At 43.3% G+C, this 23,483-nt stretch overlaps 2 protein-coding genes across 3 annotated transcripts; one reads left to right on the top strand and one right to left on the bottom strand.

Moving 5' to 3' along the window:
* Window positions 1-1,568: 1,568 nt before the first annotated feature.
* Window positions 1,569-20,142, top strand: CCDC84 (coiled-coil domain containing 84). 2 transcript variants are annotated; one of them, XM_029573122.1, is made up of 11 exons: window positions 1,569-1,680; window positions 4,311-4,477; window positions 4,820-4,918; window positions 4,996-5,062; window positions 5,141-5,203; window positions 5,927-5,991; window positions 14,629-14,740; window positions 15,261-15,291; window positions 15,986-16,081; window positions 16,536-16,665; window positions 17,534-20,142. In XM_029573122.1, exons 2-11 carry the CDS (start codon window positions 4,329-4,331, stop codon window positions 17,634-17,636), a joined length of 915 nt encoding a protein of 304 aa, XP_029428982.1. In that variant the 5' UTR covers window positions 1,569-1,680; window positions 4,311-4,328; the 3' UTR covers window positions 17,637-20,142. The 2 variants fall into 2 exon arrangements, with proteins under 2 accessions (XP_029428982.1, XP_029428981.1); XM_029573121.1 differs by having other exon boundaries at window positions 1,607-1,820.
* Window positions 20,026-23,442, bottom strand: RPS25 (ribosomal protein S25). The gene is made up of 4 exons (XM_029573125.1): window positions 23,288-23,442; window positions 22,641-22,736; window positions 21,392-21,575; window positions 20,026-20,408 (listed from the first exon to the last, which is right to left on the bottom strand). Exons 1-4 carry the CDS (start codon window positions 23,288-23,290, stop codon window positions 20,314-20,316), a joined length of 378 nt encoding a protein of 125 aa, XP_029428985.1. The 5' UTR covers window positions 23,291-23,442; the 3' UTR covers window positions 20,026-20,313.
* Between the last annotated feature and the right edge of the window lie 41 nt (window positions 23,443-23,483).

Here is a 23,483-nt window from a genome sequence, read left to right as displayed (position 1 = left end):
AGGCCTTCCAGAAATCCCGACCACAAAAAACTCTCATCTAACGCAAACAAGAGGCAGTTATATCAACTGCTGGCCCAAAGCTATGGAACTCCATGCTAGAGGACCTTCAAACAATATCAGACAATAAGAAATTTAAGAAAGAGTTGAAAACCTGGCTATTCAGAAATGCCTACTGTCTGTCTGAAACCTCCAACTCTCCATTAACTCAAATAACCTAAGTAGGTCCTGAATCATACCCCCACACTCTTTACCCCCCTAAAATCTGGTTATGTTCTCCTTTATTGTGTCTGTCATTGAAGTGCACCCTTGTCCCTGAAGGTTTATCTAGTATATTATCAGTATCCCATCATTTTCCTATGAGTGTCAAACCTATTTATCATTTATTTATCTCATTTATTTATGAGTGTCCTGTAAACCATTATGAACTAGTGATTCTCACATGGAATAACGGTATATAAAATACTTAAATAAAGTAATAAATAAACTAAGAAAAAAAAATTTCCATTGTCATTTAAAACTAGGTCTAGGTATACTAATTGTCTTAGATGGAAGGCATAATAATTACTCCACTTGGATAATAACTCTGCCCCTTGTTTAGAGCAGCTTGTATAGCTCTCTCTTTAATTGTGCTGTGAGGAATAATGCTCCATTGGTCATTAATGAGAGGTATAAGTGTGATTCTGTAGACGTGTGCAAGGTCGGTGATGAATGAGTTAAATATCATAGTGTAAGTAACTTCCATCTCTTTATGGAAGGAATAAATGAGACTCCATAGCAGTGTGAGAAGTTAGTGAATGGAGCCTCCATCATGCTATGATGCTTAGAAGGGAATAAATGAGTGACGAGAGTCCATCAGTCTCTGAGGTATGGGATTGCAGGAATAAGTGACATTCCATTGCAGTGTTGAGGTTAGGGATGGGCGGATTGAAACAGTATCATGGTGTGAGGTTAGGGATGGGTGCAATGAGTGAAACTCCATTGTGGTGTCTGACGTGAGAAATGGGAGATTAGGGATGGAAGGAATGAGTGAAAGTGTGTAAGGGGAACAGAAGAGTCTTACAGGCAGAAAATACTACAAACAGAAATCTGTTAGTGAAAGAAGTCATATTCTTTCCCTCTAACGTAAAATTCCTGGTAATTGGTTTTCTGACACAATGACCATTAAGGCTGTCTTCGGTTAGCAGCCATTATACTTCCCAGTGCTTGCAATCATGATAAAAACACTTCCGCCTGCTCTAGTCTGGGCTGACTTGCTCGGGGGGGGGAGGGGGTAAGGCTGGTAGGTACCATGATAGTAGCAGGTGAGATTAATGGATTCTGTCAGCGCCGACAGCGACTCCATCATGTGCATACAGCGTTACTTCCAGCTCTCACACAGGCAGACGCGCTGTCGCGGCTCACAGGCACCGAACTTGGCAGAAATGTTTCGGCCCTCGCTTACCTTCCTCACAACCTGCAACGCACGGCGCGGTGAGCGTTTCCCTCCTGGCACGTGACGGATTGCTGCTGCGTGCGCCTGTCACGTGAAGGTTGCTGCTACTGCGGCGCGTGCGTATGTCGCGTGATGGCTGCCGCTATTGCTGCGCATGTCGCGTGATGGTTGCTGCGCACGCCCATTCTGCTCACTTCCTGTACAAAGATGGCTGTTGTTGCTGTTGTTAACGGCGTTTGTTGAGCGAGGTGATTGCGAGCTCCTTTGGGAAATGGGAGTTTTTTACTGTCATGTTTGTAGACAGACCTCCTTCTCCGGCAAGGGTCATGTCTATGAGAAGAAGCATCAGCAGCGGCTGAGCGCGACGCTGGCCGCTTACCTGGAAAAGGTCAGGACGCCGGGGAGAGTAAACGGGTTGTAAAGTGGCTATTCTCATGGCATAGTTGGAGTGCCCACTCATTGTAGTCTTTTTTCCCACAAAAGATTTTGTTCCATATTATTGTCTTTTTCGTAATTAGGGTGGTTATTATTCTAAGGCTTCTGTATGATAGAATGAGGGAACATTAAGTGTATGTAATATAATAGTAACAATTTTATTTGCTTTCTGGTAAAGATAATCTCAGTTCACCTTAAGCAACATTGATACTAGCGGTTATGTACGCAGTGGTGTAATTGTGTTCTATTAATTCTTTTAGTACAGTGAAATGTCTAGTGAAAAGCACCTGCCGGGTAAGTTCCAGAACTGGTGCAACTGAGGGTGCCCTAAGTGAACCTTCCAATCTTACATTCTCCCCTTACACACCTGCCTATTAGCAACAGCACCTCTGGCAAAGCATCCAATTCTCACCCTCTGCCAAGTCTTGTTGCCCCCTATTCAGTGTCTTGTCATCTCTCTCTCGTCTTTTTCTGCCCAAGCATCCTCTTCCTTCTCCCTCTTACTCCTGGCTGAGCATAGCAGCATCACCCCAATCTTTTGTCCCCTTTTTGCACTGCTGAACATCTCCTGTCTCCACTAGAATCCTCTCTCTCCCTATTGTACCCCTATTAGCTGAACACCCTCATTCTCTTCTTTTGCCCCCACCTACATGACTCTGTGTCTCAACATCCCACATCTACTCAGCATCTATTCTCTTCTTTTGTGGTGTTGTGCCTTAAAGCAGATAGGTGGCATCTGGGGTTTTTGTGGACACCTCCCTGCTCAAATTTTGGAGCCCTAGTCAACTTCCTAGTTCACCTAATAGAAGAACCAGCATCTAAAACTGCTAGGTTGCTTCACTGTTATTTTTGAGCTTTGTCTTATACACCTCTAAAACTCCTTGTCACAAGCTCTTGTAATATTGGAAACACCTGTCTTCCACATTCCTATCCATAGTACTAGTGTTTTCAGGTAAGTGAAGTGAGCTATTGTCTACAGTCAGTACTGTTAAATGTACCATTGTTGCCTGCGGTATGAAGAGAAAAATCTCCCTGAGAGAAGAAAGTGAGGGAACAGCAGGTTGATCTGCTGGAGACAGAGAAATTCTGAAGGGACACAGGAGGACTCTGTCCTGATATAGGATACCCTTTCAGTTTTTCTGTTTCCATCTGCTGGACAGGAGGCTCAACCCAATGTCTGATACGGGTACATTCAGGGAAACTTGAAGATCTGTTCCCTAAACCTAGACTGACTTGTTTCCTTTTATGAGAATATTCTCAAAAGAAATTTTGTTTGTAGACATTGTAAACTCAGAAAGGTTTGGGTTTGTAATATAAATGTTGACACTATTAGCTGTATTGTTGCAAATGGCCAGGGACAGCCTTTTTCTGACGATATCACCATGACTAGTCCAGCCAGAAGGGCTTTTCTGCAGATAATCTTATAGACAGAGCTCCGTTTCCTGCAGCAGGTTTTTTAACATTCTAAAGCAATTGTGTGGCCAACTTGCATAATTTTGAATAAAGATTCACACCGCTAACTATGCAATAAAAGTCAATTTTTTTTAATTGAAAAACATTCACATTGCCTTTAAACAATATTAAAAACTATATAAATTTTTTGTACTTGTACATTTTTTATCAAGTTAAAACATATATTGTGAAATATCACTTCTGTTTTCAATTTAAATAGTACAACCATCCTTTTTATATTTTGTTGAGAAAATCCCCTGTCTTTTCCAAGTATACAAGCTTATGCATGTAAAAATACCCTCGGCATCAGCAATTTGTCATGCTGTTAATCGCACAGAAAGATATGTGAATGTATTTTGGATACATGGTAACAAATACAAAAAAGAATTGGATTAGCACATAGTAGTGCTAGTTAGCAAGGCTTCAATGAATTGGAATTCATGCCCTCTGCCAGCTGTGAAACACCAAAAACATATCAAGGTCTTTGTACATGGTGTATGATTGGTCACACATGCAGGTGAAAGAACCTTTGTATAAAGGTGAAATTCTTCTAAAGGGACATCATCCAGGAATTATATCAAAATCAACTTTGGTTTGGTAAAGATTTAAGAGATCTTTGAGGGATTAAACATTGGAATGGATAGAGAAAGTAAACAATTCACCCCCCCCCCCCCCCACCCTTTTGTTCACTTTATACAAGCTTATGCATGTAACAACAAAAGGGTTCCACGCAGGCTGTCTTTTTTAAGGAGAGGGGCTGGAGCAGAAGCAGAGACTGCAGGCAGGCACCCAGCAGCCTTCTTAAAAAAAAAAATAATAATAATAATTGCATGAAAGCTTTCGGAAATGTTGATTCTGTGGCATGTTGTCAAATATGCGGCAAACAGATAATTCGATTTCTCTTATGCGCTGTACAATTGCAGGAGGCTAGTTGCACTGATATGAGTGTCTAATAGCTGATGCAATTTTTTTTTTTTTTTTTTTTGGTCAGGTAGAGGAAGCCTGTAAAATGATTAAAAGTGCCACAGTTCTGAAGTATGACATTAGTGAGCATGAACAGAATGTCTGGTGTTATTGTTGCCATCTGGAGGTGAAGAAACACATGAACAATGGCAACCTGACTGTAATGTATGGAGGATTACTGGAGCACTTGGCCAGGTAAAGATGGTACCTATCAACCATAATTCTGCATGTGGGTGGGGAAAAGGAAGGGGCTGCTTGGCAAGTCAGCTGAGGAACGCCAGTTTTGAAAAAAAGGGTTGAGCTTCCACCCTGGTTCATCTTGGAACTATTAACTCCTAAATTCCTGAAAATGGGGGGAAGACCCAGAACCACAAGTAGAGGCTATTCCAACAGCTATGTTAGTATCAAAGATGCAGATCATTGATGAGCATGCAGGATGTTCAGGAATCACCCTGGGCAATCTTCTCTTCATAAGACTTGAATTTGTGCTACTCTGCTGGAGATCTAGGACTGACATTTCCTTTTGTTTCCTTCTAGTCCTGAGCACAGAAAAGGGGCCAATAAGTTTTGGTGGGAAAACAAAGCAGATGTCAAACTAAAGCAGAAGTTTCTGGTTTTGCCTGAGGACTATGAAAGGTAAAGAGCTTGTGCTAGGTACGATTAACATTGATGTCATAGCATGATGCTGACAGCTCTGAAATAATCTGTTGTAGGTTCAAGCTGTCTGTCACCAAAGCTTTGGACAACTATGAAGAAATGGAGGATGTGCTCCTTAAAGAGGTGATAAAAACCTAACAAATTCATCTGTGTTGTATCCTGTCTTTTGGCTGGTCCTTATCTTTCATTCATTTTTAACAGGTGGCAGCCCATATCCGGGAGGTGGAGAAGAGTAGGTTTGAAATGGTGCAGAGCATCTTAGAGGTTTGTTTTCCCAGGATGCACCTGAACAGTATCCATAGCGGTGTTTGCATTCTTATTACATGCTTATACAGCATCTTCATACAGTTCTAACATCCATCTATTTTACTTCTTTTTTTAAACTATGTAATTTTTTAAATTGTTTAAATTTTGATTTGAACATGCTTGCAAGTAGAAAATAGGGAGATGTAAACACACTGATAGATTTGTCCTGACAGTCTACTGGTTTTAGCAATAAAAGGCCTAGATTTCAGTGCAGAGTTGAGAATTCACTTATTCAGCAGTTATAGCAACTTAGAAAGCTACCTGTTATGGTAGTTTAGCAGAGGGAGCTTGGGTGTATGTGAGACTGAGCATTCCAAGGGGTTTTTATACTTTGTGGACCGATGGTAGTCAGAGTTGCTTCTGCTGTTTGTTCCCAGAAAGAAGGTGCACGCTCCATGGACTTTTGGGCACTTCTGCTTTGAAGGAGCCCTCTAAACTCATAAGTTAGTTGAAATTGTTATGGTGAAGTCTTTGAAAGGCTTCCACCATAGACATTAGATAAGTGTTCCCATACAAGAGCCCTCTTGGGAAGCAGTTACAGATGCCACTTTAAGGAAGCTCCAAGTCTTCCTATCTGTTCTCAGGAGCAGCCACATGATTACTCATATGCACAAATGTATGTTGGGATAAGTGTGTTACTTGAAACCAGAAAGATGTTTGTTTTTCCTGAATCAAACTCAGCCACAGTCAGAGATTGATGCAGGTGAAGGACCTTCTGCAAGTGGAGTCTCAGTAAACTCAGAAAGGTAAGAAACTTGACACTGCAATCCCGTATTCTGTTTTTTATGCAGTTCTGCTAAGGCAGAGGGACATAATGAACTGTGAAGAAAAAGGAATAGGCAACCAAGCTGACTGCATAGGTGATGTCTTACTAGCTTAGCCAGGGAAGTTACTGAGATTTCTGGGCTATTTTATCATTCTCTCATATAGGAACAGTGTTTTGAGTCCTGAATCTTTTTGCATGTCTAAGGTATATCATAGGAGGTGCTACTTCTTTAGCACAGAAGTAGTGGTATTGATTGCAGGGTTATAATGGCTTATTTCCTTCTTGGGACCTAACTGTAAATCCCTCAAGTCAGGTTGAAAGAAATATGAGAGAAAAGCAGTCAGTTATTGATGTTAACTATAATGTGTTAAATTTGAAAATAATCTGAAAATGTTAAGTTTTACAGGCTGCACAGTGTTAAAACTGGAAAAAGCCTATGTTCTGAGGAGATGGGTCCTGTGATTGTCACAGCTTCCAAGTGAATTAATTCTCCATTGTAAAGAATTTAATAAATGACATTACCTATAATATCGTCCTGTTGCTCACTGCACTGCCTCTTAGAAAGGAACTGGATGAAGCCCTGCAATGTTTTCTCTTGCTGGTTTTTGTGCCAGCTGCTTCTGAATTGTGCCATTTTTTTCTTAAATTTTCTTTTTTTTTTTTTTGTTCTGTTATTGTTTGAAAATTGAACCATACTTTTTTTCTTTTCCACCCACCCAACTATCTTTCTCTTATGTGCACTCCCTTAATTTTCCAGTGTGCAGGTTTCCTTTCCCATAAGGATTCTCATTGGTGTAAAGTCACACTTGTGCATAGTTTCTCTTTTGCTCTCAAATGTTAGAATTGTTGTAAGAACATTAGAAATTTCTGTACTGGGTCAGATCAAGGGTCCATCAAACCCAGCATTCTGTTTCCAACAGTGGCCAAGTTATTTACCTGGCATGTACTCAGTTGTTAAATATCATGCTACTACTGCCAGTAATTAAGCAGTGGCTATTCCCCAGGTCAGCCTGGTAATAGCAGTTTATGGACTTCTTCTCCAGAAATGTCCAAACTTTTTTTTTTTTTTTTTTTTCAACCCAGCTATGCTAACTAACTTTTTAAATATTCAATAACATTTTGAGTTAATTGCTTTGAAATTTCCAGTACGTTTCTGAGTTAACCCCCAAAAAGAGATGCAGACATCAGTCCAGTAATGGAATCAATAACCCATCATTCATAAAGACTTTTATACCTGAAAACTGGAGGGGTTGCAAATGTATAGTCAACTTTCAAAAAAGGACTGTATGTGTGACCCACGTAACTACAGCCTGGTGCTGGGTGAATGTTGGAATCTCCTTTTTTAAGAACAAAGACTAGGTATATGGATAAACATGGCTTAATGGGGAAGAGTCAGCATGGTGACTTACCAGCCCATTAGAATTTCTTGAAGGTGTGAATACATGCGAGAATAAAGGTGAGCCAATTGATACAGCTTATGTGGATTTTCAGGAAGCTTTTTGATAAAATCCCTTATGAGAGACTTCTCAGAAAATTTACAAAGTATGGCGAAACGGGGCTTTGTATGCTTTGTGATTTTTCTTTTTCTGCCCTGTGACAACTTTCTCCAAAGAGCTCATTTCCTGTGTGCTGGCCTGCAGGTTGGTGGTTGACCTCTGCCTGTAGTTCAAGCAGAGGCTTTAGATGCTCTTGACTGAAAGTGGCTTTGATCAGCATGTACATCCCAGCAGCCTGGAGTGCATTTGATACTAAAACATCCTACATACCCAGATCAGTCCAGACTGCTGGGTTTTGCCTCCCTTCCAGCAGATGGAGACAGGGAAAAACTTGTAGAGCACCCTCTCCTAGCCTGGTGTGCTACATGCATCTCCTCGGTATTTCTCTGTCTCCAGGAGTTGGAGGTGGTGCAGAATCTGCGGTCTCATTGTTTAATGCTGTGTGCCCTGATGACAAAGAACACGCTTTGAGGGTTCTGGAATTCTCCAGTCTCAGCTGGGAGTGTAGAGGGAGCAGATCTGTGAGACCCTGCTCAGCTTCTTTTATCCATTCACTGTTCCTACTTTTACTTAAACTTATTAGTTTGTTAGCTCTGCCTGTCTTGGACTGACTAAAGATCTTGATAGTAAGTATATTTGGTCTGTGGGTGTACTTCTAGGAGCTGTGAGGGGTCTGTGTCCCTAGAAACCACCAAGGGATGGTTTATGGGCATGGAGAACATGCCCAGAGGCAAGCAGAAACCCAGGTGGGAGGTTGCCAATGTAGAATCACATGTACAGGTGCAAGTGGGCTTGTGCAATGCTTGGCTGGACCCTCTAAGTGGCCTGTTACCCTACATGGGTATTAGGGGTGGTGCTGTGGCATTACGTGACACAAAGTCATGGGATAGAAGGTGGAATTTGGTTAAAAGATAGGAAACTGAGTAGGATTATATGGGAATTTTTATCAGTGGAGAAAGGTAAGTAGTGGATTGCCCCAGGCATCTGTACTAGGACTGTTTATTTTTCATTAATCTAGAAAAGGGAATGAATGAAGTGATTTGAATTTGTAGAAGACAAAAAAGCATGCGAAGTACTTAAAACACAAGCAGACTGTGAGAAACTGCGTAAGGGCCTTGAGAGACTGGGGAAATGGACATCTAAATGGCAGATGAAATGTAATGTGGACAAGTGCAAAGTGCACATTGGAAAATGTAATCTTAACAATAGGTACACAAACTGGGTTGCATATTAGGTGTCACTACCCAGGAAAAATATCTTTGAGCTCAGCTTAATGTGCAGCAGTAGTCAAAATAAATAGAATGTTAGGAATTATTTGGAAAGGAATGAAGGAATATCATAATACTTCAGTATAGATCTGTACTGCGATCACATCTTGAGTATCATCATTTGCAGTTTAGTTGCCCCACCTCAAGAAAAATAGCAGAAAAAACAAAACATAACATGAGAACTAAAATGAGAGAGGGGATGGAATATCTCCCTTACGAAGAAAGGCTTAACAGGTCAGGGCTCTTCAGCTTGGAGAAGAGATGACTGAGAAGGATATGATAGAGCTTTATAAAATCATGAGTGGGGTGGAAGAGGTAAATGGGGTTCCCTGTACATACCAAGATCAGTCCAGACTTCTGAGTTTCACCTCCCTTCCAGCAGATGGAGACAGAGAATGTCATAGGCACCACCTCTTAATCCAGTGTGCCACCTGCATCTTCTCAGTATTTCTCTATCTCCAGCAGATGGAGGTGGTGCGAAACCTGTGGTTTTGTAACTGACTTATTTTTTTTTAATTCTTTTTCTGTGGTTCTCCCTGTTGCAGGGGGGCAGATGCAGGCAGATTGTTCTCGTGGCTCCCGATCCCGTCTGTTTTCGGCATGTACTATGCGGTCGGGATCGCACCAGGCAATGCTGTGTGTGAACTGCTGCCCCGCATTTGGAGGGTACCTTGAGGAAGATTGTGGTGGCATCATTTAAGCAGCACAGGACTGGTAGGTCTCTGGCTGCTTTAGAAGAAATGGCCGACCTGTTCTCTAAGCATGGGAGCAGCAGCCATTTTGAAAACTTTCACTGATGCAGAGGAGAGCAGCAGGGGGAGGGGATCTCCTGCCAGCACTGTCACAGCCGATTCTAGCTCGGCTCTGAGGTCCGGGGGGGGGGGGGGGGGTCCTGATCCCCTGGAGGAGAATTTTTATTTATTTTTTTTTATGGCCAGTCTCCCTTTTTCTCCAGACTTTATCCTCTTAAAGTCAAAGCATATTTGGCCAGCAAGCATAAGAGGAGTTGTTCCCCCAGGTGCAGGCCTTCTGAGGGCCTGCTCCGGGGGCTACAACAATCCATAAGATCTGAGGTCCAGCTGGGCAGGGTGCCTTTGGGGGATGGCCCTCACAATGTTCCTCTGCCCAACAGTGATCAGGAGGAGGAACCTGGGAAGATTCCATCCATGGAAAGGGTTGAGCCTAAGGTCGTTTACCTGTTTCAAAGTGAGGAGCTGGGTTCTATGGTCCCACATGTCCTGGTAGAGTTAGGAATAGAGGTGCCATATGAGGAACCAGACCAGTACACAGTGGATCTGGTCATGGCTGGTTTACAGGGCTCTGGCCAGGACTTTCCCTTTCCATAGGATGTTAAACAATTGGTGGTCAGGGAGTGGGACACTCCAGAGACTGGCCTTAAAGTGAGTTAGGACTATGGCTAAGCTTTATCCCTTGCCTGAGGAGGCTCTAGTGCCCTTAAGGGTGCTGAAGGTGGATGCTTTGGTGTCAGCAGTCACAAAGAGAACCACCATTCCAGTAGCTGGTGCAGCAGCTCTGAAGGATTTGCAGGACAAGAAGCTCTAGGTGCACCTCAAGATTTTCAAGGTTTCTGCTCTTGGCATCTGGGCTGCAGTGTGCAGCAGTTGCAGAGTGCCAGGGCTCTGTCGCCCCCAGGAATCCAAGAAGGTGGAACGGCTGGAGGCAGCGGTTGCTAATGGAATCAATGCTTTATTTATTTATTTAAGGGTTTTTATATACCGCAGTACGTAAAGAGATACATCACCGCGGTTTACATTTAACAATAACTTAGCAACAGGCTTTACATTGACATTATTAATAGGTATTACATATACTAAAATCGATATAACATATATAAGATATATGATCTTATTCACACTTTGTCTAGGACAATGGTGTCCACTGTCTTTGCTAGGAGGCTTTTATGGTTGCAAAGCTGGTCAGACGTTTTGTCAAAAGCTCAACTGAGGGTGCTCCCTTTCAAGGGCAAGCTTCTTGTTGGAGAATTAGAACAGCTAATTAAGAATCTGGGAGATAAGGTGCACAAGCTACTGGAGGACAAGCCCAAAGGATTTCTGCTGGTTCGCTTTCAAGGCCAAAGGTACTTCCATCTGAGGTGAGCTCCAGGTGCAACCCAGAGCCAGACCTCGGGGAGGTCTCAGTCCTGGTCCCAGTCTTTTTTCATAGACGCAGAGTGAACAGGGAGGGCTCTGGCCAAGGGATTAGCAGAGCCAAGTCTGTGCAATGAAGTGAGGCCAACCCACTCCTCAATCCCAGCCATCGGGGGGGGGGGGGGGGTTGACTCTTACTAGGAGTGGGTTAAAATCATGTCTGACCAGTGGGTTCTAAGCATGATAGGACAAGGCCACGTTTTAGAATTTGCCAATAAGAAGCCTATTCATGGTATCTCCCTGTACTTCGCCAGCAAAGAAACTTATCGTTCAGCAGACCATCCAAAGACTGCAAATGCTGGGTGCCATTGTTCCCGTCCCCCCAATGAGGAGAGGGGGGACAGGATGTTCCATTTATTTTGTGGTACCGAAGAAGGAAGGGACCTTTTTATCCAATTCTGGACTTGAAGAAAGTAAATGTGGCTTCCAAGGTTCCCAGTTTCTGGCTGGAGACTCTCAGGTCTTACATAGCAGCAGTGCGAAGTGGGGAGTTCTTGGCTTCCCTGGATCTGACGGAAGCATATTTACACACTGGGATCCGCTGGAATCAGAGGTACCTCAAAATCATGATCCTCTGGAAGCATTTTCAGTTTTGTGCTCTTCAGTTTGGTCTAGCCACTGTTCCGAGGACTTTCACCAATGTAATGGTGGTGATGGTAGCGGCAGCCCTCAGGAGGATGTGTAGGTTCATCCATATGTGGATGACTGGCTCATCCGAGCAAAGTCTGCGAACCTTTGCAGACAGGTGGTGGAAATGATCGTGCACTGCTTGAGATCCTTGGGCTGGGTTGTGAACCTGGCCAAGAGCCACCTTCCTCCTTCACAAGTTCTAGAGCTCTTAGGCAAGCACTTAAATACCTTTGTGGGCAATGAATTTCTCATGGAGGAGTGGATTTGTCAAGCTGCAGGCACAAGTTCGGAACCTGTTGGAGGCCCAAGTGCCCAGGGTCTGGATTACACACAGGTCCTCTGTTCCATGGTCTTGACCTTGGAAATGGACCTCTACAGAAAGCGTTGCTATCCCGGTGGGATCCAATTTCAAAGCAGTTTCATCTTCCACTCAAGGTACCTCAATGGATGGTAGCAACTACCAATGCCAGTCTCTTCAGTTGGAGAGCTGTATCAGTCCCACTCGGTGCAGGACTGATGGTCGGTGGAGGAAGCCGCCTGAACCATCAATTGCCTAGAGACGAGAGCGGTGCAGTTGTCTCTGGAGGTGTTTCTTCCCCTTCTCTACAACCATGCAATCTGAGTCTTGTCAGACAATATGACAACGGTGGCCTACAACAACTACCAGGGAAGCACTAAGAGTCAAGCAGTTGCTCTGGAAGCAGAGATGTTGATGTCCAGGGCAAAACAGCATCTGGCCTTGATAACTGTCCAACAATGTGCAAGCAGATTTTCTCAGCTGACAACTGGATCCCAGAGAATGGAAGCTATCGGAAGCAATGACCCTCCATCTTTTGCAGGTGGGGCATGCCTCATATGGATATGATGGTAACCCAGAGGAATGCCAAGGCACCGTGTTTCTTCAGTCGCAGAAGAGAGCACGGAGCAGAAGGGGTCTATGTCCTGGTGCTTCCTTGGCCACTTGATCTGATCTATGTTTCCTCCATGGCCTATGGTGGGGAAGTTTGTAAGAATAGAGGTCCACCTAGGAAACACGATTCTCATGGTTCCGGAGTGTCCACAAAGGCCTCTATTTGAGGATCTGATCATTCTAGCAGTGGATGGCCTCCTGAGGCTGGGCATCTACTAAATCCTCTACGGCAGGGTCCTATATTTTCAGGACAATTGGATGGATTTTTTTTTTTTGTCTAGCGGCTTGGCTTTTGAAAGGAGGCAATTAAGGAAGACAGGATATCCAGAGGGTGATAGTTCTACTTTGCTGCAAGCTTGCAAAACCTCTACTTTTTTAGCATATGCTCAGGTTTGGAGAGTCTTCGAGTCATGGTGTATGGAGCAGGGGGTTGATCCTTGGCGAGCATCAGCACAGATTCTAGCCTTTTTGCAAAGAGGCTTACTAAAAGGTTTGTCCTTTTTAGTTCCCTGAGAGTGCAGGTGTCAACCTTTTTTGGGCTGCTTGCAGGGCAAGGTTCATGGAACAACTATGGCTGCACAGCCAGATGTGGTGCACTTCTTCCAAGGGGCAAAGCATTTGCACCCCTCTGTTCATAAGGTCTGTCCTTCTTGGAGCCTTAACTTGGTCCTCGAGGGCATGTGTGAAGCAGTGTTTGAGCCTCTTAAGAGGGCCAACTAAAAGTTCAGCCAGAAGGGAACCCTTTATTGCAGATTCCAGAGTCTTTCTGAGGATGGTTCTGTCTTTTCTTCCAAAAGTAGTTTCGGCATTCTTCTTAAGTCAGTGGAGCTTCCTGCCTTTACAAATCTGGAGATTGATACGCCTCATGCAAAGGAATTAAGATGTCTGGATGTCAGAAGAGCTTTGTGATATCTAGAGGTCACTTCGTTTCAAATTGTCAAACACTTTTTTTTGTGCTATGTAGTGCAAAAAAGTGTCAAAGGCCACAATAGTGCGAAGGTTGAAGGAGGTTATTGGTTCTACATATATCTGTTGCAGATGACCTAGCCTGGAGGGGTTAAGGGCTCGTTCTACCCATTTGCAGGCAACATCCTGGTCAGTGCCAACTGGTTTTGCCGCAAGAGATTTACAGGGCGGCTACTTGGAAGTCTTTGCATACCTTTGCCAGACCCTACCAATTGGACATCCAGGCTCCGGACATCGGCAATATTGGTGAAAGTGTTCTTCGAGTGGGACCTTTAGTCCCACCCCAGTTAGGGAAGCTTTGGTACATCCCAGGAGTCTGGGCTGATCTAGGTACATACAGGGAAAGGAAAAGTGGCTCTTTCCTGTTAAATTTTGTTCCTGTAATACCACAGATCAGTCCTGCCCAGTGGTGGTGAAGAGTTTTGGAGAGTCTGCTCAATCTGTTTACTATAATAATTCTAAAGAATGGCACAGGTTTCTCAGTCATTTTCAAGAAGTATTCCAAATTTAATTACAGTTCTTATGAATTTCCTTTTCCTCTGCATGTTCTGGAGAATGTAGTAGGGTTGATTTGTTAGAAGTTTTATTGAATATTTAATGCATGGGCATGGATCAATACTGAAGAGATGCATATGGCACAATAGATTAAGAAGCAGTTCCTACAAAATTTTCTGTCTCCATCTGCTGGCAGAGAGGCAAAACGCAGGAGTCTTCACTGATGTTTGGTACTACAGGAACAAAAATTAGGTAATAACCAATTTCCCTGTATTTATCCATTCAAATATTACTAAAACTCAGGAATACTCCATGAAACTAGCAGATTTCAAGCAAATCTGAGCACAACTAAGCTGTGGAATTTGTTGCTGGAAGATGGGGTCAAGGCACCCAGCATAGCTAGGAGGTGTTTAGACAGGTTCCTGAAGGAAAAGTCCATACACAGATTGACTTGGGGGAAAGCCACCACTTATTCCTGGGAGTGGGCAATAAGGAAATGGATGTAGTTTTTAGGATCTACTTGGTACTTTTTAATGACCTGAATTGGCCCCAGTCAAAAAGACAAGTTGAACCCTTACTCTGACCCAGCATGGCATATCTTATAGTCTCCTAACTATAAATGAGGCAAAGCTGGACACTGAAGCCTTTCACATTTCAGTCTTATTCTGTTTTCTCCTTTTTCAGTGGCTTGTTCTTTGGTGTAGAAAGAGAAGATCCTGGGTCAAGTGATGTATACACAGCCCCAGAATTTGATTGGATGGAAGCTGGCCAGTGTTTGACCTTTATTGGTCACCAGGTGTGGCAACATAACATAGTAAATGACAGCAGATAAAGACCAAAATCTTCCATTTAGTGAACTCAGCAACTTTTTTTTTTTTTTTTTTGGGGGGGGGGGGGGGGGGGGGGTTACTAACTTTTGCTCCATGCAGGTTACCACCAAGCCTTGTGCTAAGGGCAGTAATAGGCCCAGCAGAACATCTTTTCTACAGAGATTTTTTTTTCATCATCTATAGTTGTAACACTGTTCTTTTAATGAGATGTTGCCTCTCAAAGTGTATATTTATGGTTCATTCTGGAACTCTAACTTAGAAATTTACTGAATCCAAATAGTTCCCTTGTGACAGGAGAAAAGGCTGTAAGTTCATGGTCTATCAATGTGGCTCCATTAGTAGGAAGGGTGTTAAAAGCTCTTCTCAATTCTGTCTCAGTACAGAGACCCAGGTTACAGGTCAGGACTCCAGTTCTGATCCACAGCCTGCTGCAAGTCACAGGTGTATAACTGACTAATTGTGACTTTCTTCTTTTCTGGAAACTAGGAGTCATCTGTGAAAGGAAATGTTCACTCAGGTAAATGATCTTTCTGAGGGCTGATACTCAGTCATGCTAACACTGAGCTATTAGATATGCAACCACTGATGATGGTTACATGCAGTTCAGGAATTGGACTGGGCAAGCCTTTCTTCAAACTGAAATTTTAAGGTATGGCTTTCTTTTTCACCATCTGAGGCCAGCAAGAACTTTCAGCGCTGGGGTGGGATTAAGCAGATTAGACTACAGTTGACTTCCTCTGGGAATGCAATCAGCAAACATTCTCCAGGCCAGAGCTAGGGAGAGGTATCTGGGAGAAAAGGAAAAAAAAGGTTCCTAGGCAGGGTACTAATATGTGAGCCCAGGAGGCATGCCAATGACTTCCTATAGATGTATTCTATAGCACTTCATAGTACCTGAGCTGAAATACTTTTGTCTGGAAACTTATCAGCGTTGTTGGACTCCAGGGCAGAGCGAAGCATTGTGAAATCCAGGGATCTTGTGTGTGTGTGTGTGTGTGAGGTTAAGGAAGCCACTGCCTTTGTGAGACTTAGTGTAAACTCTTGAGAGGCTTGGAAGCAGCAAAAATTTCATAGGATGAACCCAGTCACGGCAAATGATGATAGTTCAGCAAATCTTTCCATTTCACGAGTAGTGGTCTGTGCTTGATCCATAGTAATTGCTGACATTGCCTTTGACTACATTAAATAAAATGTTCTCTTACTACTAATAGGAGCAGTCCCTCCCTGGCTGATGTACGATGACAGTGAGGCATCTGAAAGCAAATCACAAGAGATTGGCCCTTCTTATGAGGAATTTCACAAACAACGTATGTAGTTTGGGGTTTTTTTTTCTGTCTCTTGTACAATGCTGGATAAGGACAGACATGTAAGGTGGGTTTGAGGTAAAAATACAAGGGCCTTAAGTTGTGGGGATTCTCACTTTGGTGGCTATTTGGGACTTAAGGTAGGTATTGGGAACCCATTTTGGCAGAGAAGAGGGGTATTTAAAAGGGCAACTCAATTTCTAAAAGCATTTGGCAGCTGTCAATGCAGTATAGTCTCTTGGATGGTCAGCCAGGAGCAACTGGTTAGAATCCTGAAGCATAATGATGAAACCATTCTTCCTATGTTAGCTATTTTCATAAGCCCCCTTCTGTTTTGAAGCAGAGATGACAGCTGTATAAGACAAATCGAGCCTAGAAGTATAAGATGGATTGTGTCATGTGAATATAAAGCCTACATACACCTAACTGCTTTGTAAACTGGTCTTATTCTGAACAGAAGAGGAGAAATTAAGAAAGCTGCCCCCAAACAGAGTAGGTGCCAACTTTGATCATAGCTCTCAGACTGATGAAGGCTGGCTTCCTTCTTTTGGACGAGTCTGGAACAATGGCAGGAGGTGGCAGTCCAGGTGAGCTGGTTTCTACACAAAGTTCATAATTAACTGAGCAAATTATGGCACACTAGATTGCTGGGTGCTAGGAATACCTTTTAGTATTGTGACCAGCAGCACAAATTAAGAAATCCCCCAACTGAAAATTTGGGTTAACTGTTCATATCCTAGTTCAGTTCAGACAAGTGGGTTATGCATCCCTACGGGGAGATGGAGGCAGAGAACAAAACACTGAGGCACTGCTACATAACAGTGCCACCTGTAGTCCCTTGGTACTTGTCTCCAGCAGATAGTAGAGGTGCAAATCTGCAGTTTAAAAAAAAAAAAAGATTTTGGCTCACTGAGGTGTTGGATTGTGTGGTGGGCCAGCACTTGAGTAGAGCAGATGGTTGGAGACTCCTGTTTTGTGGGTGGTGAAAGCCAGGGGTCTTTGTTCCCCTACTGGGTCCCTGGCATGCTCAGCCTCCTTTGGAAGCAGGGCACTATTTGAGGTTTCTCCCCTGGCCCTGTACATATATAACAAATACAAGTTGTTTTTGGGCAAAAGAAACCTCACAGGAAGAAGAGGGATTAGGGCTGAGGCAGTGTTAGACTGGATTTGTTCTCTGTGTAGGGGTGAGGTGTTGCCAAATTCATTCCTTGGTCAGGCCTGGGGGCTGTTTTGAGCACCAGACAGTACCATTTTCTCCTGGGGTTGGCAGGAGTTAGTTTTAGGCCTGATTCACTGCTCCTGCAGTTGAGCTCATAGGAAGGACACAGCACTTGGGTAATAATGAGTTTTCCTCAACAAGGCTCACTGTGGTATGGTGGGGTTACCTTGCTGTGATGGTCAGAGGCAATGTTAATGTATGCTGGTTTTATGCTTTTTTTTTTGTTTCCACTTCAGATATCAATTTAGGACAGAAGGCAATGAGAAGAGAGCTGTGACAAGAAAAAGGGGAAAACATTGGAAAAGAGGCAAGAAGAGCACACTGGATGATGTGCCTTGACAACTTAAGCTCCTGCCCTTTTCAATGAGGGGTAGAGGCATATGTGTCAGTACAGGACACAACTTGCTCATGTAGCAATGCTGAAGACATGGAAATCATCCTAGCAGATCACTTACATTACCATGTGAATTATTTCCTTACATGTGAGGTCAGGTTGAGCCAGCATTACTTAGCATAGTTAAAGGTAGTGTCATGTAAACTACCAAACTATGCAGAGAGTATATAGAAGATGTGTCCTGTTAGCACTGATTACTACTATTATAGATACTAAATCTTTATGGGGTGGTGATATTAAAGATGACAGCATGTAAGGTCTAGAAAACCTACAGTGTTTGTAAGCTGCTTCCTATTGTATGCTGTACATACTCCTTGCTCTGGGGGCTACTGTTCCATCCATCCCCTATTTTCTCTATAGCCTCTCTGCATTTCTTATGATTAGTATGGCCAGTACCCTACACACAATGCCTCAGATTTTGGTCATGCCTGTGGTTTTTTCCCCCTCTGATGCCTTTACAGTGATACCCTAGCATTTTACTGTTTTGACTATTTTACCATAAGCTTTTTTTTTCTATCTTGAGAGCAGCAGCTGCCTGTTGTGGATAAGAGGTTCACCCTTATCATGGAGTGTGCCTAACTGTAGGAAGCAACAGGTTCCCCAACTCTCATCTGCTGGAGTCAAAGATACTGAGCTCATGTAGAGGGTGCACTGGCTTATATGCTAATACCCTTCAAAGTTTGTTCTGACTCAATCTGCTGGACAGGGGAACATAACCCACTGTCTAAACTGATCCTGCTATGTACAGGGAACTGTAGGATACTGTACTTTATTCCCCCTGAGCTAGAAGAGTTGAACAGTTAAATAGGACAGAGTAAGGGAGGTGGCTGCTGTTGCCTCCATGATCACAGGGCTGAGCCACTGCATTTAAAGAACTATTTTTACTATACTAGGGGTTTATAACAGATGTCTGCAACTAAAGCTTACCAAGTACATTATACATGGCATAGATGTCAGGTCCTTAGAATTCTTAAACAGAACCTGTTCAATGAGCAATACAATAGCTAAAACTTATTTCTGACCAGCCCTAAGGTGGAAAATTCTTTAAAGTGTAATGGGTACTGCCACTCCATCCAGGAAGATGTAGTTCTGACTGTCCTAGTTCAGTCAAAGTCAAGCCTACACATCCATGTATAGAATAGGGTTACACTAAGACTGGACCAGCCCGTTAACAACTCTAGCAAAATTTGAGTGGCACTAGAAGAGCAGGGTAGATCTCCTTCCAATTCAAAAAAAGCACCCTCAGGAGGAAGGTCAAAAACTGTCCCAGTCACAGAACTGCATGTTTAGCACCAGCTGCTGGAACCAGAGAAGTACTCAGGAACTGCAGTTGGCACTAGGATTGATCAAGCTGTATAACCCAGGACTGATCCAGGTACATACAGGGAACTGTTGGCAATATATAGTAAATTGAATGAGGAGTCAATTGTTTTTTGGTTAGTGCTGACTGCAACAGGCTGAATCTGATCTAATAAATCATGTATTTCATGGCCCATTCCTCACAAACTTCTACAGCTATACTTAAGTTATGTAGGACTAGACCATGGGTTAGAGCAGCAGACTGTGAACCAAAAAAAGGCAAGGTTCAAATCACATTGTCATCCATTGTGAGGCTAAGTCACTTTACCCTCCACTGCTTCAGATACAAAGTGTGATGTCAGTGCACTCAACATAAGCTAACCCCTGCTGCAATAAAGAAATTAGACATACAGGTTGGGCATGCTCAACTCACCCACCCCTAACATCACTCATCCCATGTAAATATCACATCAAGGCAGCTCTGAGCTTTTACCCTGCCCACCAAGTCACCTCTCCTCTAAAGCACCCTTAACACATCCAATTTAAGGCCAGCCCTGCAGCTGGCTTTGGCATAGCACAAGTCAAGGACCCATTAGCCAAACAGCAATTTTGTTTCCTCCTGCTGGCAAAACTCCACATCACATTATGCCAGTCCTGCATTGGCTTCCTGCTGTAAAAAGGTGTTTACATTGTGCAAGGCAGTACAGCTGCTCTTTGTCACTACAAGGGATTTCACATGCCAAGAAAACAAATGCTAGTATTGAGTGTTCTTTTTCCTGTGTCGTGGGCACTTCATGCAGAGCACTAGTAATGCACACTTTATCCCTGGTGCATCTTTTTAGGATGGCAGCTCTAACACCTCTCCTGGGTGCTGTATGCATGTTAGGAAAACAAGAACTCAGTACAAGCACTCCGTTTGTGTGCCCTTAGATAGGATAGCAAGCCCTCTGGCACTAGGGAATACCTGCAGGCCATGATTAATTTGCTCTCAAATGTCACAAGGAATATAAATAAAAAATCATGTTCTTATCCAGAAACTTTTACAATCTCAATTTATTAAGACAAGGCAATGCACCATTTTATTTTTGTAGTAGATTTACATAAAATTTTGGGTGGAAGCCAGTGGGAAGCCTACAAAAAAAAAAAATTAGACCGCAGAATCAACTGTCAGGACCTTAAGTAGATCCAGAAAATCCTCAGGTAGTGGATAAAGCTTTTCCAAGGCCCTGCTGACCTTGAGTGTGGAGCGCACTGTACTGTATTGGCCTGTAACTCCCCTCATCCTGTCTTGGTGGGAAGCCAATCTGAGAGACTCGCGCCTCTTTATGCTTCTTCTGTACCAGCAGGGGCATCTCCTCCCTTGGTGTTTCTGGTGTAAATGACTTGGGCTCGGTGCTTGGACACTAGTTTAATTAAACCTGTGGAAAGGCAAGAAACAAAGGCATTCATGAGTTTTAGAGTTAAGCATTCCATCCATCAACAGGGGCTCCATTATTAATTTTCACAATAGCCATAAAACTTTATAACTTGGAGGCTAGGCTAGTCAGAGGTATAGGACAGTGTAACTGAACAGAACTAGAAAAAGGCAATGAAACAAAAGAAACGGCGGCTTAATTATATAGTTTTTGTGCACATGGCCATGTGCACAAAAACTCATCACATCAGCTTCACGGGAGCACCAACATATCTTAGAACCTAACCAGGGCATAACCCTCTTAAGAACTATCACACACACTATCTTTAGAAGTGCACAGTGCTGAGCTGGCCCTTGGCTCAGGTCACAGAGCAGCAGCACTGGACCCTTATTCATTATAAATTGTTAGGCCTGGACATTCCAGAGATTGTGTTCAAGCTCAACTTGGCAGGACAGGGGGTAAATATATGGCAAAATTCTGCTTCTGTTTCCTTTTCTCCAGTCCTCTACCCAGCAATTAGTCCACATAGTTTAAAGAAGGTAGCTAGCCAGCCCCTGACATTAAAAAGGTTAATAAGCATGTCTTTAAACCGCTTTGAGGAGGGAGGCGGCAGAGACCACTGGAGAAAAGGAACCCCTTCTTCCCATACACACCAAACAGAAATCCATACAGTGATTACTGATGTACAGTTCAGACATTGATAGCATGTCATTTAATGTCTAGAAACATCACTCAAAAAGGCACCATCCTGGGTGCTCTGACAAAGAATTATCGGGTGCCACCTCTATGGAAACACTATGTGCCTATAACAATAAAGGTCACAATCTAGTTTTATTCTATCAAAATTCCAGTGGTAGCAAAAATGAACAGAGGAGTGATATTCAACTGCTCCCGCTATGGCTTAATTGATGGCCTGTATCTCAATAGTCTCCAATTAATCAAAAGTAACAGCTAAAGCTAGCAAAGTTTAGTGCAGGACTGCTTACCTTTGTTAAGCAGCTCCTGAAGGGCAGCTCTAGCTAGAGAGCCCCTGATCTTCAGCCTCTCTGAAACCACAGCGGGTGTGATGAGTTTGTAGTTTGGAACTTCTTTACATAGTTTGTCATACGTGGCTTTGTCAAACAGGACCAGGTTGTTCAACTTGTCCCTCACTTTCCCCTTGGACCACTTCTACTCAGAGATGAGGAGACAGGATCAGTCCCGGAGTACAACAAGCATTACCCAGAAAAGCATCATCTTCCAGCCACAGCACAAAACCTGGCTGCCAATCCCTAAATATTAAACCTTTAGTTTTAAAACAAGATCAAATGAAGGCTGGTGTGATGGCATACCTTACAGGTTTACATTTGATCCAGATAAATTAAAAAAACTAAAATCTACAGACCTAAAATATTAAATACATTTCTCAGCATATTGCAAAATTTACAAGAACAGTTACCTAATAATGCAGCAGTGGCCAGCTCTGGTCCTCAAGAGATTTGTATTCAAGTTTCTCATACATATTCATTGTGGACATCCTGAAAACCTGGCCTGTTAGTGGCTCTCGAGGCCCAGAGTTGGCCACCCTTATAATATGATATATTGACCTTCTAGGAAAGAAAAAAAAAAATGAAGTTCTGTACTTCACACACCAGACTCCTATAAGACAGATTATATTCCTTATTAAGTAAATCACTCATTCTGTCAGATAAACAAAACACCCAGGTTCACAACATGGGATAGTGGCCCAAGACAGAAATGGGGTTCTCTTATGCCACAAAAAGTACCACCAGAGGTGAAAGCAAAACATAACTTTCAGAGTATGGGGGCTCTGGTCCCAATTAAACAATCACCTAAACATTTGTCTCCCCTTAAAATACATGTGAAGGAGTAGCTAGCTAATGTTTACAGCAGCAGGTTGCCCTGGGAATCTAGGTCTCAATTCCTGCTGTCACGCCTTGTGTTCTTGGGCAAGTCACTTCACCCTCCATTATCTTAGGAACAAGACTTAAGACTGTGAGGCCTCTGGGGATAGGGAAAGATAATCTGCTTTGAAATGCCTGAAAGGCAGAATATTTATTTATTGGTTTTCTATACCGGCATTCATGATACAATCACATCATGCTGGTTTACAAATAACAGGGGGTGTAGTAACATAGAACACTGAACAAGTGCAAAGAAGCAATAAAGTTACAATAAAACAGGCCTGATCGAACTGGGGGAAGAAGAAAAGCAATAGTAACTAAAACACCTTACCTTCTTCTTGGCTTTTCCACCGGATTTGTTTACTGGGTCTTTGTCCTTCTTGGCGGACTTTCCTGCATCCTTCTTCTTCTTGTCATCTTTGGGTGGCTGGCGTTTGGATCAGAGAAAGCAAGAACAGCATCGTTTCCGCAGCCCAAGCTATAAAATATTCTCTCTTTTACATGCAAAACTATCCAGCTACTCCCTTTGTTAAATTATCAGAAACCAACAGATCCTGATTAAGTAGGCCAGCACAAAAGCTAGTGAATGATAAATGAATGATCTCTAACTCGTGTATGATTGGTCCTTGTCTTGCTAATAGATTTTGGAACGCAAAGTGTCATAGGAAGACCTGGGGCTGCATATACAAATAGCCAAGACAACGGGCAGGCGGAATACAAATTAAATAAATGAGTTCGCGGCAGCGCACGCGGTCCAATCACTGATATTTGTACCTTAACAGCGAGGACAGTTTCCCAAACCTCCCACCCACACGAGACCGCGCGGCTCTGAAGCCTTTCCCTCCCCAAGGCCCCGCTAAGCTTTCCGCCTCTATCTTTCCCATCCTCGTTCCTGCCTTTTTGCCTCCTTTTTTTCTCTGGCCTCCACCCTCTCTCCATAGCGCCAGTTATCCCTGAACCCCATAGCACAGTTCTCACCATGGTGCTACTCTTCCAAGATGTCGGCCAGAAAGGAAGAACCCTTTTGCCTGCAGCTAGTAAACCCCGTACCAGCGACCAACTTCCGCAGCACAGGACTACAGCTTCCGGAATCAAGAACCGCAAATCACAGGATACACAACTCCCACTTCCGGTTGCTGAGTTTTGCACGGTCCTTTCCGTGTGTTGGGGTGCA

The sequence above is a fragment of the Rhinatrema bivittatum genome, chromosome 12 (assembly GCF_901001135.1).
Source record: "Rhinatrema bivittatum chromosome 12, aRhiBiv1.1, whole genome shotgun sequence".
Taxonomy (NCBI): Eukaryota; Metazoa; Chordata; class Amphibia; order Gymnophiona; family Rhinatrematidae; genus Rhinatrema; species Rhinatrema bivittatum.
Note: the sequence above shows the minus strand (reverse complement) of the source record. Positions and strands in the feature narration are given on the sequence as shown.

Coding starts and splice junctions, on each gene's coding strand:
- CCDC84 (XM_029573121.1), top strand. CDS start 1,704: ATGGGAGTTTTTTACTGTCATGTTTGTAGACAGACCTCCTTCTCCGGC. Junction 5,992..14,628: donor GTCTCAGTAAACTCAGAAAG/GTAAGAAACTTG, acceptor CTCCTTTTTCAG/TGGCTTGTTCTTTGGTGTAG. Junction 14,741..15,260: donor TGACCTTTATTGGTCACCAG/GTGTGGCAACAT, acceptor TCTGGAAACTAG/GAGTCATCTGTGAAAGGAAA.
- RPS25 (XM_029573125.1), bottom strand. Junction 21,576..22,640: donor GTGGAAAAGCCAAGAAGAAG/GTAAGGTGTTTT, acceptor ATCTCTGAGTAG/AAGTGGTCCAAGGGGAAAGT. Junction 20,409..21,391: donor TCAGGAGCTGCTTAACAAAG/GTAAGCAGTCCT, acceptor GCCTTTCCACAG/GTTTAATTAAACTAGTGTCC.